This window comes from Cygnus atratus, chromosome 29 (assembly GCF_013377495.2).
Source record: "Cygnus atratus isolate AKBS03 ecotype Queensland, Australia chromosome 29, CAtr_DNAZoo_HiC_assembly, whole genome shotgun sequence".
NCBI classification, from domain to species: domain Eukaryota; kingdom Metazoa; phylum Chordata; class Aves; order Anseriformes; family Anatidae; genus Cygnus; species Cygnus atratus.
In genome coordinates, this window is record NC_066390.1 from 2,540,296 (window position 1) to 2,556,945 (window position 16,650).

Genomic DNA, 16,650 nt, shown 5'->3' on the forward strand with positions numbered 1-16,650 from the left:
GTCCCCCCCCGGCCCCCCCCAGCCTCTCCCCGGCCCCCCCCCGCTGCCCCCCCCAGGGACCCCTCCCCCACCTTCCCCTTTTCAGGGCCGGGGGGGCCAGGCCGGCTGGGGCCGCGGAGACCCCCCCCCTCCTGGACCCCCCCCTTCCTGCAGGAGCCCCCCCACCCTGTGGGGGGGTCATTACGGGGGGGGGGGTTGGCAGCCGTCCCTGAGCCCCCCCCCCAATGGTTTTTCCAGCGGGGGGGGCCGGCGGCACCTAACAAGGGTTGGGCCGGGCCACAGCCGGGGACGGGGGTGCGGGGGGGGGGGAAGATCTGCGGCAAACGCCCCCCCCCGCCCGCCCCCCCCCGGAGACCCTCACGGGGTCTGATCATGCGGGGTGGGGGGGGGACGCGTTGTAAACAACCCCCCCCCCCCGGCACTGGGGGCAATGGGAAGCGCCCGGTGACCTTTGCAAAGGCATTTTTTTGGGGGGGGGATAATGGGGGGGGGCGAGCGGGGGGGGATCGCCCCGGGGGGGGGCTGGGCACATTTGGGCACCAGCTCTGCGGCCACACCCAGGCCGATTTTCCGCCCCCCCCCCGGCCATTCCCCTCCCCCCCTGCAGGCTCTATTCCCCCCCCACCTATTCCCCCCCCATCTGAGCCCCCCCGCCCATCCCCCCCCCCCAAGCTGCCACTGCCCCCCCTCTACCCCTGACCATCCCCCCCCCAAGCTCTCTGTCCACCCCCCAACCTGCCGCATCACCCCCAGGCCCCCCCTCAACCAAGTCTGGGGCTGCCCCCCCCCGGCCCTCCCCGGCCCCCCCGCCCCGAACTCGCCCCCCCCCGTCCCCCCAGGCCCCCCCTTGCCCCCCCCCCCGCAATTACACCCTCCCCAAGCTCTCTGTCCCCCCTGTCTCCCCCCCAGCTATTCCCCCAGCCTGCCGCATCACCCCCAGGCCCCCCCCCCTAAAACCAAGTCCGGGGGTGCCCCCCCTGCCCCCCCCCGGCCCCCCCGACCCCCTCGACCCCCCCGCACTCACCCCCCCCGCTGTCTGCCCCCCCCCCCCACTCTCTGTCCCCCCCCAGCTATTCCCCCAGCCTGCCGCATCACCCCCAGGCCCCCCCCCCAAAACCAAGTCTGGGGGTGCCCCCCCCGCCCCCCCCGGCCCCCCCCGACCTCCCCTCGGCACTCACCCCCCCCCGCTGTCTGCCCCCCCCCCCACTCTCCGTCCCCCCCCCCCAGCTATTCCCCCAGCCTGCCGCATCACCCCCAGGCCCCCCCCCAAAACCAAGTCCGGGGGTGCCCCCCCTGCCCCCCCCCGGCCCCCCCGACCCCCTCGACCCCCCCGCACTCACCCCCCCCGCTGTCTGCCCCCCCCCCCCACTCTCTGTCCCCCCCCCAGCTATTCCCCCAGCCTGCCGCATCACCCCCAGGCCCCCCCCCAAAACCAAGTCCGGGGGTGCCCCCCCCGGCCCCCCCCGCACTCACCCCCACCACCACGCTGTCGTCGCCCTGGAAGACGGGCAGGAACTTGTCCCCCCGCAGGATCTCCGCCTGGTTCAGGGGCCGGAACCGGCACAGGACCTTGATGCTGCACTCGGTGCTGGGCTCCGCCATGCCGGGGGGGGGGCACTCGGCCCACGGGGGGGGGGGGGGGACACGGGGAGAGGGAGACCCAAGGGTGCTACCGAGAGGGGACGGCGGTCCCCGAGGGTGCTGGGTGGCGCCCGAGGGTGCTGAGCGGTACCCAGGGGCGCTGCCTACAGGCTAGGGGTGCCTGGGGGGCGCCCGGGGGTGCAGGATGAAGCCCGAGGGTGCTGGGGGGCGCCCAAGGGTGCTGCCTGCAGGCTAGGGGTGCAGGATGGTGCCCAGGGGTGCTGGGTGCCGCCCAGGGGTGCTGGGCGCTGGGTGGCGCCTAGGGGTGCAGGATGGCGCCCAAGGGTGCTGGGTGGCGCCCAGGGGTCCGGGTGCTACCCAGGGACGCCGAAGGTGCCCGGGGGTGCAGGATGGCGCCCAGGGGTGCTGAGCGGTGCCCGGGGGTGCAGGATGGAGCCCAGGGGTGCTGAGCGGTGCCCGGGGGTGCAGGATGGCGCCCAGGGGTGCTGAGCGGTGCCCGGGGGCGCAGGATGGAGCCCGGGGGTGCTGAGCGGTGCCCGGGGGCGCAGGATGGAGCCCGGGGGATGCTGAAGGTGCCCGGGGGTGCTGGGCGCCGCCCAGGGGTGCAGGATGGAGCCCGGGGATGCTCCGCAGCGCTCCCGTCACCGCGTCGCCGTCGCCACTGCAGCCCCGGTACCGGAGATGCGGGGGGGGGGGTGTCTGGGGGGGGGGGGGGATGTTGAGGCCGCCCCCCCCCCGCACGCACACGCCCCCCCCGTTAAGGAGGCGCCGCCCGCGGCCCTTAAGGTGGACGGAGCTGGGGGGGGGGGGGGGGGCAAGCTGCCCTCCCCCTCCCGCTGTGTTCCCCCCCCCAAAATGCTGATTCACTGGCGGGGGGGGGGAGGGGGGGGAGGGGGGAGACGTCGGGGTCCTCCCCCCTTCCGTGCCCCCCCCCGTGTCCCTCCGCGTACCTCTCTACCCCCCCGTGCCCCCCCAAATGTCCCCGTGCCCCCCCGTATGCTCCCCAATGTCCCCTTGTCCCCCCCCCGTGTCCCCCACATGCCCCCAATGTCCCCGGGCCCCCCCCGGGCCCCCCTACCCCCCAGTGTCCCCCCCAACGTCCCCCCAATGTCCCCATCTCCCCCTGCGTCCCCTGACACCCCCGTGGTCCCCCCCATGTCCCCTTGTCCCCCCCCTTGTCCCCCTGCCCCCCCATTTTCCCCAAATGTCCCCGTGCTCCATGTCCCCACCGTATCCCCCTAAAGCCAGCGTCCCCCCAATGTCCCCGTGACCCCCCCCGTGCGCCCCCAACCCCATGAACCTCCCTCCCCCCCGTGTCCCCCCAATGTCCCCGTGTCCCCCCAATGCCCCATCTTCCCCAATGTCCCCTTACACCCCCGTGTCCCCCAACGTCCCCTTGTCCCCACCCGTGTTCCCCCAGTGTCCCCCCAATGTCCCCATCTCCCCCCCGTGGCCCCCCAATACCCCGTGGCCCTCCAATGTCCCCATCTCCCCCAGTGTCCCCCCAATGTCCCCCTACCCCCCCGTGGCCCCTTACACCCCCGTGGCCCCCCAATGTCCTCGTGTCCCCCCAGTGTTCCCTTACACCCCCACGTCCCCCGAATGTCCCCATGTCCCCCCGTGTCCCCCCCCAATGTCCCCCTGTCCCCCCATGTACCTCCCTACCCCCCCGTGTCCCCCCAATGTCCCCGTATCCCCCAAATGTCCCCTTACACCCCCGTGTCCCCTCAATGTCCCCCCACACCCCCGCGTCCCCCCAATGTTCCCCTGTCCCCCCCCTGTCCCCCCAATGTCCCCCCGTGTCCCCATCTCCCCCCCGTGGCCCCCCAATGTCCCCATCTCCCCCAGTGTCCCCCCACTGCCCCCACGTCCCCCAGTGTCCCCTTACACCCCCGTGCCCCCCCAGTGTCCCCATGTCCCCCCGTGTCCCCCCCGTGTCCCCATGTCCCCCGGGGCCCCCCCAATGCCCCCCCCCCACCCCCGTGCCCCCCAACGTCTCCCCGCCCCCTCCCGCTCCCTCCCGCGGACTCCATTTCCCAGCGTGCCCCGCGCCGCAGCTCTCGCGCGAGCGGCCCCGCCCGGCCCCGGCCCCAGCCCCACCATGGCCGACCCCAAGTACGCCGACCTGCCCGGCATCGTGAGTGGGGCGGGGGGGGGACGGGGGGCTGGGGGGGGCAGGAGGGTGTTTGGGGTCGGGGGGGGGCATGGGGCTGGGGGGGACATGGGGCTGGGGGGGGCAGGGGGGTGTTTGGGGTCGGGGGGGGCATGGGGCTGGGGGGGACATGGGGCTGGGGGGGGCAGGGGGGTGTTTGGGGTCGGGGGGGGCATGGGGCGGGGGGGGACATGGGGCTGGGGGGGTGTTTGGGGGGGACGGGAGGCTGTGGGGGGGGGACAGGGGGTGTTTGGGGTGGGGGGGGACAGGGGGGTGTTTGCGGGGGGGGACGTGAGGCTGGGGAGGGGGGCAGGGGGGTGTTTGGGGTGGGGGGGGACGTGAGGCTGGGGAGGGGGGCAGGGGGTGTTTGGGGTGGGGGGGGACAGGGGGGTGTTTGCGGGGGGGGACGTGAGGCTGGGGAGGGGGGCAGGGGGTGTTTGGGGTGGGGGGGGACGGGGGTGTTTGCGGGGGGGGACGTGAGGCTGGGGAGGGGGGCAGGGGGTGTTTGGGGTGGGGGGGGACGGGGGTGTTTGCGGGGGGGGACGTGAGGCTGGGGAGGGGGGCAGGGGGGTGTTTGGGGTGGGGGGGGACAGGGGGGTGTTTGCGGGGGGGGACGTGAGGCTGGGGAGGGGGGCAGGGAGGTGTTTGGGGTCGGGGGGGGGCATGGGGCTGGGAGGGACAGGGGTGTGTGGGGTGGGGGACAGGGGGTGTTTGGGGTGTGGGGGGGGACATGGGGCTGGGGGGGGACAGGGGGTGTTTGGGATTTGGGGGGGCACATGGGGCTGGGGGAGGGACAGGGGTGTGGGGGGGGGGACAGGAGGTGTTTGGGGTGGGGGGTTGCCTGGTGGGCAGCAGGGCAAGGGGGGTACGGGGTGGGAACTGGGGGCTTGGGGTTATTGGGGGCGTCCAGGAGAGCTGAGGAGTCCCTGGGGAGCTGGGCGGGGGGAGCAGAGACACCATCGGAAGGCATTTTGGGGCAGTTTTGGGGCATTTCGGGGCCTTTTGATGAGAAACGGGCGCCGACCAGCGGAGCCTTTTTGTGCCCCAGGCCAGGAACGAGCCCGACGTGTACGAGACCAGCGACCTCCCCGAGGATGACCAGGCCTGAGTTCGAGGCGGTAAGGCTTCGGGGAGGGGGGGGGCCGTGAGGGGCAGGGCCTGAGCGACGGTGCCGGTGCCCCCCCCCGTGGGCGTTGGAATTGGCTCCTGTCCCTGCGGTGCCGCGTCCCCGCCGCGGTCCCACTGGCCCTGTCCCAGCCTGGGATTGCTGCGGGGCAGCAAGGAGCGAGGGCAGGGCTCAGCACCGCGCCGGGGGGGGGGGAGGGTGGTCCTGGTCCCCGTCCCCACGCTCCGTGTTCTGCGTAAGGGCAGGGGTGGTCAGCGCCACGTCCCGGTGGCTTTGCTGGAGGAGCCGTGTCCAGCCGGTGGCACGTGGAGGGTGACGGGGGCTGCATTGCAGTGGCTCCCCCCCACACCCCACACAAAGTACCCTGCCGGGAGCCCCAGGGTCCCCCAGAGCAGCCCCGTGCCTAAATCTGCCTCATCCTGGCCACGGCCACTCCCCGGGGAGCCCGCAGTGCCCGCTGGCCACCAGCTTCACCCGAGGGCTGGCACGGGGTTGTGCACGCTGCTGGCCGTCATCGGGGCTCGCAGCCCAAAGGGACAGCGGAGCCGGGCCCCCCGCTGTGCTCCTGGGGATCTGCGCGCCCGGCCTGTGCCTTGTGTCCCCCCCCCCCCCCCACGTGCCACCTCCCTGATGTCACGCCGCGGATCCCGTGCTGCCCGCCGTCCCTGCCGGGCTTTGCTCCAGGTGCTGGCGGGGTCCCGGACCCCGGAGGCGAGACCTCGCCCTTCCCCACCGTGCTGCCGTCGTCGCCCCCGAGGGACACGGGGACGTCGCTGCCCCGCCGCGTGTGGGCTTGGCGTGAGCCCGCGTGCCTCACGTCTCAGAGCCGGGGCGTTCCGAGCACCCAAACCCCGACGCAGCGGGGTAGAAACCTCCGCAGGGCGCAGAGCTCCCCACCAAACCCAGGTCCCCGCACGGGCAGCAGGGCAGGGCTGGAGCGGGGTGTCTGCACCCCCAGCGGCGCCGCTCGCCACGCCAACGGGGACCCCGGTGACAAAACGGTGCCTCGGACGTGCCCACCCCTACCCCAGTGCGTCCCCCGCCAGCTGCAGGCAGGAGGCGAAGGGTCCCCGGGGTTTTAATCGCTGTCATCTCCTCTCCCGGGAGCCGGCCCCGGCCCTCGCGCAGCTTCCTTCTGTTTCCTGCCTCTCGCGCGCTGAACTGACCGGAGTTTTCCCCCCGCTCTTCCCTTCCCTGCTCCCCACCTTGCCCGGACACTAGTTTGCACAAGTAAGCCCGTTTGCTGCTTCTGGTTGTTGTTTTTATTTATTTCTTTCTTTATTTTTTTCCGCATGCCGTTTGGGGTTTGGTTTTTTTGCATGGGGCACCCCGCAACCCGATGCTGAGCCCCCCTAACACCGACTGCGACCGGGGCTGCTGCCGGCTGGGGCCGGGACTTGGCCGCGACCTGCTCCTGGCCGAGGACAGAGGGGATGTGCTCAGCAGCCCTGGGGAGGGCCCCGGGGGCTGCCTCGGCCTCCAGCACCCACAGGGACCCTCCCCGTCCCCGCAACAGGGTCGTGGCCGGTGGTGCTGGCTGCTAAAGGGGGCACGGCTCGTGGAGCGCAAGCCAGGGGCCGTCCTCCTCCCCCCGGGAGCTGCAGGGACCCGCCAGGCGTTCGGCTTGGGAAAGGATGGGAAGAGAAGAGCTGGAGCTGGAGGGAGGAGGCTGGCGGAGTCAGGGGCTCGGCTGCGTTGCAGGCCCTCAGCTCCCCTCCGTCCCCAAAGGCTTTGCTGAGCCCTCGGAGCCCGGCCGCATCCTGCTCCCGTGCCACGAGCACCACCCTGTGTGCCTCGGGGTGCCCGGTGCCGGAGCCCAGCCTGCCGCTGCCCCTGTCGTTGCCCTCGCCTCCGTGCTGGTGGCCCCCCGTGTCCCACGTGGCTCCTGAGCCCTCGTGCAGGGCTGGCGGGCGGCCCCGGTGGCAGAGGGACGTGGGTGACGTCGGGCCACGCGTGGGACAAACCTTCTAACGCCGTTTTTTCTCTTTCCTCTCCTCCTAACCTTGCTCTGACTTTCTCACCTCTGGGAAACGCAAGGAGCTGGTAAGAGCCCGTCCGTCGGCTGCCCTAACGCTCTGCTCTGCTCGCGGGCGCTTGCTGCCCCTCCCCGCAGCTGGAGCAGCCCCCCCAAAACCCTGCTGGAGCGCTGCCCCCGCTGCTCTCACCCCTTCTCCTCCGTCTGCTGCGCCAGGGCTCCCTGCGAGTGCTTCAGGCCACGGCCGGGCGCAGGGGCTGGAGAGGGGAGCAGGCGGGGGGGGTCCTCGGGGCCCCGCTGCGTCGGAGGGCGAGGACCGCCCCGAGTCGCCGTCTGCGTCTGCGGCGAAGCCTTGGAGTGGGCTCGGAGGGGTCCAAGTGCCACAGGCTGCCAGCACCCCGGTGCCTGCGGGTGGTGGAAGCCCCTCACGGGGCTCCCAGCACCGCCAAAGGGTGCTGAGCCTCAGCGTGCCCCGCTGCCAGGCCCTCGTGGGGGTTTTCCTGCCCCGGGGGGGCTGTTCCCCATCCTGGGGGCAGTCGGGGAGGACGGGGCTGCGGCCGGCCCCGTTTCTGCCCATCCTAACTCCCCAAAGGCTGCCGGGGCTGCAGAGAGACGGCAGCCCCGCTGCGAGACCCTCGAGTCCTCCTTTGTCCTTAGCGCTGCGTCCTGTGCGCAGGAGGAGCTCACCAGCACCAGCGTGGAGCACCTCATCATCAACCCCAACGCCGCCTTCGAGAAGTTCAAGGACAAGCGCCTGGGCACCGAGGGAGTGGGTGAGTGGGGAAGGGTGAGCTGCGGGGTCCCGGGTCGCCGAGGTGACCCCAGGGGTGGCACGGCCGCCCTGGGTGTTTTGGGGTGACCCCCTGCTCTTCCCTTCCAGATTTCTCTGACCGCATCAGCAAGATGAGGACGACAGGCTACGAGGCTGGAGAGTACGAAATGGTGAGTCCAGAGCTCACGGGGACGTCCCCTCAGCGTGAGCTCGTCCCCAGGGACGTCCCTGCCCGGGGCCACGGCTCCATGCAGGGCAGTGGCTCTGCCCACAGCCCCAAATCACGCAGCAGAATCAATGTCAGATGGGTCGAGGTGGGCAGGGACCCCTCAGCCCTTGTGGTCCGACCCCCCGTGCAGCTGGGGCCATCTAGAGCTGGCTGCCCAGGACCACGTCCAGGTGCATTTTGAATATCCCCAAGTCCCCCGGCTCTCTGGGCGAGCTCTGCCAGTGCTCAGTCATCCTCACAGTGAAGAAGTCTTCCCTGGTGATCAGACAGAGCCGTCTGCGGTTTGGTTTGTGCCCCTCGCCTCTTGTCCCGTCCCTGGTCAGCGCTGCAAGGAGCCTGGCCCTGTCCTCGCGCCCTCCCTGCAGGTATTTACGCGGAGCTGAGATCCTCCCAGAGCCTTCTCTGCTCTCGCTGAGCAGCCCCAGCTCTCGCGGGAGAGATGCTCTCCTGAAGCCCAGGGCTGTGATCTTGCTTTTCGCCCCCAGCACCCCGAACTCCGCCGTTTCGTGGTCACTGCAGCCAAGGCTGCCTGGGAGCTGTACACGTAGAGCCGGCAGCTCCTGGAGGACGTTTTTCGTAGGGAGCAAGAGCTCTCAATTCCCACGTGCTAGCGATCAGGCAGGGAATGCGGGAGAAAAACCACGGCTGAGTTAAGGACCTTCTGGTCAAACTAAAGGGCGAGTAGAAAATCCGTAGCGAGAGATGTCCCGGCCCATTGCGGGGGCTTTGGAACCAGCTGATCTTTAAAGGTCCCTTCCAGGCAAAGCATTCTGTGACTCCCAGCAAGCCCCTCGGTGCTGGTGAGTATGAGGTCCAGCCCAGCACCTCTCCTTGTGGGCTCTCCTTACCCCTCGGCTGAGGAAGCCTGCCATCAGCGCACCCCAGGACCCTCCTGGATTGCTGATGGCTGGCGGTGTTGTCCCTCCAGCAGACAGGTGACAGGTGGGGGTTGAAGTCCCCTGGGAGGACGGGGCCCTGCAAACGGGACGTTTCTCCTACCTATCCGTAGAGGGACTCAGCTACTCGCTTTTTCTGGTCAATTCCTTTCCTCGCACAGGCACGGGTACCGCCGAGGGGAGTTGGGTCCCGGTGTCCCAGCACTGCCAGATCCCTGGTGCCGTGGGCAGGCCCCGAGCCCCCGTGACACCCCTCTCCTTTCCCTCTCCCCCCCCTTTCATCTCTCTGCAGCTCGGTGAGGGCGTTGGTGCCAAAGAGACCCCTCAGCAGCGGTACCAGCGGCTGCAGCACGAGGTGCAGGAGCTGGTCCGGGAGGTGGAGCAGATCCAGGTGAGCACCACCCCTGCCGCTTGGGACCTGCGGGCAGCTCGTCCCCGGGGGCTGACACTGCTGCCTGTCCCCCCCCTGCACAGAGCGCGGTGAAGGAGTCGGCGGCCGAGGAGGAGCTGACGCCCATGGCCTTGGCCAGGCAGGTGGAGGGCCTGAAACAGCAGCTGGTCTCCAGCCACCTGGAGAAGCTGCTGGGCCCTGCCGCAGCCATCGACTTCGCAGACCCCGAAGGCGCGCTGGCCAAGTGAGTGTGGGCTCGTGGCCGCAGCTTGGGAAGCGGGGGGCAGCGGGGGGAGGATGCCAGCATCCCCGCGAGGCGGTACCAGGGCAGCGTGCCCACCTTTTCCCCTCGCCCAGGCGCCTGTTGCAGCAGCTGGAGGTGGCGAAGTGCAAGAAGGCAGCGGCAGGGAAGAGCCCCGCCAAGGCGCCAGCCCCCTGCCGGGGACACGCTCACCTTCGAGCTGTACTGGAGGCCAGAGCAGGACCAGTTCTCCCAGGCTGCCAAGGTGAGCGTGCAGAGGGGGAGTCACAGCATTTGACCCCAAGATGGGCTGTCCTGCCCTCTCAGCCCTCGTTGCCCTCGTTTCCAGATTGCGGAGCTGGAGAAGCGGCTGGCACAGCTGGAGGCAACGGTGCGGTACGAGCCTGACAGCCAGGTAAGGAGCCAGGAGCTCCAGCCCTGCCGCTCCCCTGCCCTCCATCCTGCCCCACTGACGTGATTTTCCTCCCCACAGAACCCGCTGTTGGTCGGGCTGAAGGGGACCAGCCTCGTGGTGAGTCCTAGAGTCCTAGAATAGCCTGAGTTGGCAGGGACCCGTGAAGACCCTTGGCTCGAACTCCTGGCTCCACACTAAGAATTAAACCATAAATCTAAGAGCGTTGTCCAAATGCCTCTCGAACACCAGCATGCTTGAGGCCATGACCCCCTCCCTGGGGAGCCTGCTCCACTGCTCGACCACCCTCTCAGTGGAGATTTTCTGTCCTGATACCCAGCCTGAACTTCCCCTGGTGCAGCTTTAAGCCGTTCCCTCATGCCCAGGCACCCCCTACACACCCTGTTCTCCTTCCCCAGGAGACCGTGCAGATCCTCCAAGCCAAAGTGAACATCCTGGACGTGGCTGTGCTGGACCAAGTGGAGGCCCGGCTGCAGGTGAGGGGGGACGGAGGGAGATGGGGATGAGTCCCGCAGCCCCCAACCAGCACTGGGCCCGCTGGCCCCACCAGAGGATGGCATGGGGCCATGGGAGGGCACCAGCAGAGGCTGTGAAATTGGGGTGGACACTGCTGGATTTGGGGTCTCACATCTGCTTCCCCCCCTCCGCAGAGCGTCCTGGCGAAGGTGAATGAAATTGCCAAGCACAAGGCCGTTGTGCAAGACGCTGACACCCAGAGCAAGGTAAGAGCAGCAGGGAGGGCCCCCCAAAGCAACCACAGCGTGGGGGGCTTATGTGGAATCCCCCTGCAGACTGTGCTTACGCCCTCCTTTCTTGCTTTCCTGCCCCTTGCCCCAGATCCACCAGGTCTATGAGATGATGCAGCGCTGGGACCCCGTGGCCAGCAGCCTGCCCGATGTAGTGCAGCGACTGCTGACCCTCAGGGACCTGCACGAGCAAGGTGAGGGGCAAGGAATGGGGATGCTGGGGACAGTGGCGTGGCGTGACAAGGGAGATAGATACTGGGGTCTGGGGGCCCTCCAGTGCTGAGTTTTCACCTCCTTCCCAGCCACACAGTTTGGGCAGGTCCTTGCGCACCTGGACACCACGCAGCAGGAGATAGCTGGTGCTCTCAAGGACAACACCGTGCTACTGGCAGAGGTGAGTCTCAGCAGCATGTGCTGGGGTGGGAGGGGTCCCCATCCTGTCCCCCCCGCTCAATCCCTTCCTCACTGACCCCCCCTGCAGGTCCAGAAGACGATGAAGGAAAACCTGGCCATTGTAGAGGACAACTTTGCTGACATAGAAGCCCGCATCAAGCGGCTGCAAAAGTGAGAGCACCCTGGAGCACTTCCCTGAGCATCTGCATTCCCCCACCCCCCCCCCGACATTGTGATCCCCTGGGAATCACTCCCTCTGCCTGCAAGTAGCGGTCCCTGTTTGTGTATACCTGGCCGTGCTCCCCTGCGCAGAACGGGGCTGTGGAGGGGCCCTTCCCAGCCCCCCATTAGCACCCAGGGGTGGGTCACCGCCCCCCGTACCTGGATTTACCCCAATAAATGTCCTGGTTCAAAGCGCGTCCGTGCTGGCATCTCCTTCGGGCTGCGAAGACACGAGCAGGGCCCAGCTGGGGTGTTTGAAATGCAGCTTCTACTGTGCGTGCAAGCCCTCCAAGCACCCCCAGTGTAGCTCCAGCTACGCTTTTCTTACACTTTTTTTTAGTTTAAAACCATTATCCCTTGTCCTACCAGTGAAGAAATATTTCTCCTCAACACCTGCAGTACGTTGAAGACATCAGGCGTGTGGGGCAACACAGGAGAGGCTGCTTTTGAGAAAGGGGAGAAAATAGTACAGATTTGGACGGCTGCTTTTGTCCCGTTAAACAGAGCGAGGTGAAAGGATGGGCGCTGGAAATGCATTTTTTTTAGGAATAAATTGGCAAGATGGATGTCATCAGGTCCCCATGGATGCGATCAACAAAAGAGCAGCTATGAACTCGCCAGCTAGCAAATGCTAACGGCTGTATAATGCCTGCACGGGTTAACAACCCTTCACCTCCCTCCTCTGCGCCCCTTGTGCTGAGGCTGTCGGGGTGTGGCCGGGCGGACACACACCATATAAGGTCATATGACGTCACCCCTCCTTTATGACGTCATCACCAGGACACTATATAAGGCCGCGCTCGCCCAGGCCGGGCCAGTGGCAGAGGCGACCTCTGCTGCTGCGCGGTGCTGGGAGCCAGTGTCTGCTGAGGGCTCAGAGGCTGCTGTCCCTCACAGGCCCAGGCCGTGCGATCGCTGGTGGCTATTGCTGGCAGCGTTTGGTGACCGTTCACCACTTTCTCATCCCCTAAACCATGAGCTGGGGTGGTGTGGGCTGGGGGCCCGTGGCGCGTGGCTGCCCCTTGCCCCGTTCGGGGCCCAGCGCGACCCCCCAGCAGGCCTGTGCAGCAGGAGGAGCACAGGCAGGAGCTGGCGGCGCTGCGGGCCCAGCTGGAGGCCGAGCGTCTCCGCTCCCAGGAGCTGCAGCGCTGCTTTGCTGAGGAAACCCGTGAGATGAAGAAGACAGCAGAGCAGCAGCGGCAGCTCCTGGCCAAGCAGCTACGCTCCAAATGGGAGCAGGAGCGGGCGCGGGAGCTGCAGCGGCTGCGGGAGCAGACCCAGAAGCAGCAGGCAGCAGAGATCCATCAGCTGCTGAGTGAGGAGAACACCAAGCGGCGCCAGGCTCAGGAGCTGCTCCAGCAGCAGCGGGACGAGGCCGTCCGCCAAGTGCGGGACCTGCAGCGGCAGCTGCTCCAGGTGCAGGTGAACCACGGCCGGAGCAGGCGGCAGCGAGGCCCGCGCCAAGCAGCAGGACGTCAACAGGCAGCTCTGCTGGCGGGCAGATAGCAAGCAGGCTGCCCAAAACCTGGACCTCCAGAAGAAGCTGCAGCTGCGGAGAAAACTCTTCCCTCAATACAGCCCGGAGAAGGCTGAGGGGGGGGCGCCTGCCTCCTGCAACGGGGACAGGGCCGTGGCCCAGCACCACCTGCAGAGTCTCCTGGGCACAGGAGCCACCAGGCCCGGCTCTCCGAAGAGCCCCGGTGCATCTGGTGCTGGTGGTGGAGAAGGGCAGCGGACGACCCCCTCAAGCTCAGAAGACGCTCACCTCCAGGGAGAAGGGAAGAGCAGCGGGCGATCTGTCAGAGACATTGGGGTTCAGGTCGCAGGGCAGCAAGAGGCCTGTCCACCTGGCAGCGGAGACAGCCCCTTCCTGGAGCAGCAGAAGGCGCAACTGCAGAATGCCCTGAAGGACCTGGGCAGGCAATGCAGGGTCCTTCAAGAGGAGACCTGCCTTCTGAAGAAGGAGAGCTCCCTGGTGGAAGCGAGGGAGAAGGCGGGGAGGCTCAGGCAGAAGGTCAGTATGCTGGGCCTCCTTACCAAGAATATGAGAAAAAAATTCACGCGGCTGAAAGAGCTTGCCGCAAAGTCTGGAAAGACCGCTGCAAAGACGGAGCAGGTCGACCAGCAGCAGAGAGGGCAACTGGAAACCGCGGCTGGGAAAAAACTTCAGCTGCAAAAGAAACTGGATCAGGAACGTTCAAGGCTGAAGAACAGGTACAAGGAGCTGAAAGTGCGTCTCACAGAGATGAGAAATGAAAAAGCCAGACGCGCACAGGAAACTTCTCAGCTCCGCAGGCAGAAGGAGAGGGTAGAGGAGATTCAATCTGAAAACGCTGCTCTGAAGCAGAAACTCATGCAAGCGACCGAGCAGCGAAATGCTGCCGTTGGAGCAGCCAAACGTCTTCAAATGCTCCTGAAGGATCTCGATTGTGAATTGAAAGCCATGAGTCAACTGGCAGAAAGAATGCAACAACAGGAGAAGGGCCACGAGGAAACAAAGCTAATGCTGCAGAAAAAAGAAGAGGAAGTTAAGCATTGGCAGAGGGCTTGGGCAGAGCTCAGGAGGACACACGAGGAAGAGCTGCAAGCCTCTCGAGCGCAGCTGAGAGAATCAGAGCAGCAGTATCAGCACCAACGTCAACAATGTGAGCTGCTCTCTCAGCAACTTGAGCAAGAGAAAAGAAAAAAACCCAGCCGTAGCGTCTCAAAACTACCCCAGGCGATGACATCTCGACAGGGCTACCATCCTGTTGAGCGTCCTAATGAGCACCCCGCAGCAGAGCTTCCTCATGCTCGGGGAGAATACGTTCACGTCTCTGGAGACGTGGCCAGGTATGACAGGTCTGTGAGGGAGCTGAAGGATGTCCGAACAGGATTTTTCTCCTCTCCTTCGGCAGAAGCTTCAGACAGCAGCCAGGTGACGACTCCAGAGCTACGTGATCCCCTGCAAGACAGCGATACTGAAGCGAGTTCTTGCAGCAGAAGGGGAAGGAAGAAACAGAGACAGAATAAATCTTTTTGACAAAGGAATTTGTGTCTGTGTGGTGGTTTTACTTGGGGGGGCGGTCGAGAAAATACGACACAAAGGGCTCAAGGGTTGAGATAAGGAGGGGGAGATCGCTCAAAAATTATCGTGACGGGCAAAACAGAGTAGGGAGAGAGTAAGATTTATTGCCTATTACTAACAAGGTAGGGAAGTGAGAAACGAAGGAAAGAAACCAAAAACACCTTCCCCCCACCCCCCACACTAACATGAAACTGGGCCTCTATACACGTCGCGGTTGTTGGGGGGGACGGACATTTCCCTAACGAGAGCTCCCCCCTTCTCCCTCCCCTTCCATGGCTTTTATTGCTGAGCGCTACGTGGCCATAGGGACTATCCCTTTGGTCTTTTGGGGTCAGCTGCCCCGGCGATGCCCCCTCCGCACCTCTTGCCCACGGAGGTGGGCAAGCCACTGGATTGGGGGCTGGGGGGTGGCAGAGGGAGGGCGCTGTGGGAGTCCCGGTGCTGTGCCAGCGCCGCTCAGCAGGAGACAAAACACATCGGTGCAATAGCAAGTCAGTTCTAGCTCCAAGTACAGAGCGCAGCGCTGTATGGGCTGCTGTGGGGAAGGCTGAGGCCATCCCAGGCAGCCCCAGCACACCAAAGCCACCGTGGTGGGGACGGGATGACCAGGCAGGGTCTAGAGGGGTGGCTGGATCCCAACCCAAACAGTCGCCCGGGGGCTGGGAAGGACGGGGAAGGTGCTGGGTGGGGCGGTGGGAGCTCCTACGCTCACCCACCGAGGAGCTCAGAGGGACGGTGGCATCGGGGGGAGTCCTGCTGGGCCCCTCACAGGGACCACCCGCCCAAAGACCCCGGCCACGCGAGTCCACGAAGCAGGGAGGTGAAGGTGGACTGGCTTCAGAGGGGGTCACCCACGGCCTCGCACCCCGGGACGGCGGCAACCCACGGCTGCAGCCTTTGCGTGCCCGGAGCACCGGGGCAGAGCCGGCGGCACAGCAGCTCCGGAGCCAGCCCCGGCGCCGGTTCCCGGAGTGGGAACCGAGCTTCAAAGGGCTCGGGGCAGCCGCACCGGTCCGCCACCACCCACGCCGGCTACCCACGGCTGTCCCGCTCTCCTCGCGTGACCGCGGCGTGGCCGGGCTCGGCACCGGGCTGCCGCCGGCTTTGCCCGGGCAGAGCAGGGCGGAACGCGGGGGCTGCCCCCACGCGTGACTCCCCGCCCCCCGTGGGGAGAGCTCCCAGCGCCGAGGAAGAGGGGCCCCGCACCCCACGGGGGGTGCTCTCGGGGTGGGCTCCCCCCTACCTGGGGACCCCAGGGAGCGCGCTCTCGGGGGATGGGGGGCGGACCCAGGCCCCACGCGTGACCCCCCGCCCCCCGTGGGACGGGAGCCCCGGAACAGCCCACGGGGACCGGGCCCCTGCGGGGGTCGCTGCCTCAGCCCCCCCTGCAGCGGGGGCGCCTCCCACGGCCCCTGCACCCACGCGGGACGCCGGCCCCCCTCGAGCCCCAGCCCCACGCCCTACCGGGAGCCCCGGAGCAACGGCTCAGTGGGCGGGGCATAGCAGGCCCCGCCCCTTCGGGCCCCGCCCTTCAGGCCCCGCCCCGCGCCCGCCCCGCTGCCGGTTGGAAAGTCGGTGGGGGGCGCGGGCGGTGACGTCATCAAGCGGCACTCGGGGGGCGGGGCTTGGCGGGAGGGGCCGGAGGGGAGGGGCCGGAGGGGAGGGGCCGGAGGGGAGGGTCCGGAGGGGACCCCCGGTACCGGGGGGGGGCTCCGGGGCGCCCCCAGCCCCGGCCCCCGCCGCAGCGGCCCCGCTGCCCGGGGATGGGCCGGGGGCTCCCGGCTCCCCCCCCCCCGCCCCTGGGGGAAGCCCCTCGGGGCCCCGCCGCGCCGCCTCCCGGCCGCCGTCGCCGCCTTTTTTTCCGCTGCCAGCCTCTTGCGGGGCCGTTCCCGTGGGGCGGGGGGGGGACCCGACGTTTCCACCCCCCGCGCCCTGCCCCGCAGCATCCCGGCGTCTGGCCCTGAGTTCGGGGTCAAGTTCCCAGGGGCTCGGGACGCGGCAGGCCCCCCCCGGCCCCCCCCGGGCTGGGGTTTGCAGGGGGGCACGGCCTCGTGCACCCGCCCCCCCCCGGTGAAGGGCCCCCTGCCCCATGCAGAGGGGATTCGGGATGTCCCCCCCTGCCCCAGGGAGGGTCCTGAGAGCAGCGAGACCCTACCAGGCCCCCACACCCCCCCAAGAACCCCTGTGTCGCCCCCGCCCCAAGGCTGTGCCCGGCCCCCCCCCCGCGCAGCACCATGCGCTGGGTGCCCCCTGCCCTCCCCGGTGTCCCCCCCCACACCCTTGGTGCTGTCTCCCGCATGGGGCCAGAGCACCCAGTGCCCCCCATGATGCCCACCCCTCGACACCAGCACCACCGGAGCCCCCTGAGATGGGAACCCCCATGGGGATGTGCCTGCTGCGGCATC

General features: G+C 68.1%; 1 protein-coding gene and 1 long non-coding RNA gene across 2 annotated transcripts; both read left to right on the forward strand.

Moving 5' to 3' along the window:
- Positions 1-3,703: 3,703 nt before the first annotated feature.
- LOC118261345 (dynactin subunit 2-like) lies at positions 3,704-11,370 on the forward strand. The gene is given in 16 exon segments (XM_035572168.2): positions 3,704-3,739; positions 4,803-4,859; positions 4,861-4,872; positions 7,532-7,628; positions 7,736-7,797; positions 9,045-9,143; positions 9,227-9,387; positions 9,501-9,570; positions 9,572-9,649; positions 9,734-9,799; positions 9,878-9,916; positions 10,216-10,293; positions 10,468-10,539; positions 10,655-10,757; positions 10,866-10,957; positions 11,045-11,370. Coding segments are annotated over 16 exon segments (1,209 nt in total). The 3' UTR covers positions 11,132-11,370.
- Positions 7,804-9,038, forward strand: LOC118261346 (uncharacterized). The gene is made up of 3 exons (XR_004782383.1): positions 7,804-8,221; positions 8,342-8,656; positions 8,785-9,038. It is a non-coding gene; the product is annotated as an uncharacterized LOC118261346 (long non-coding RNA).
- Positions 11,371-16,650: the final 5,280 nt, after the last annotated feature.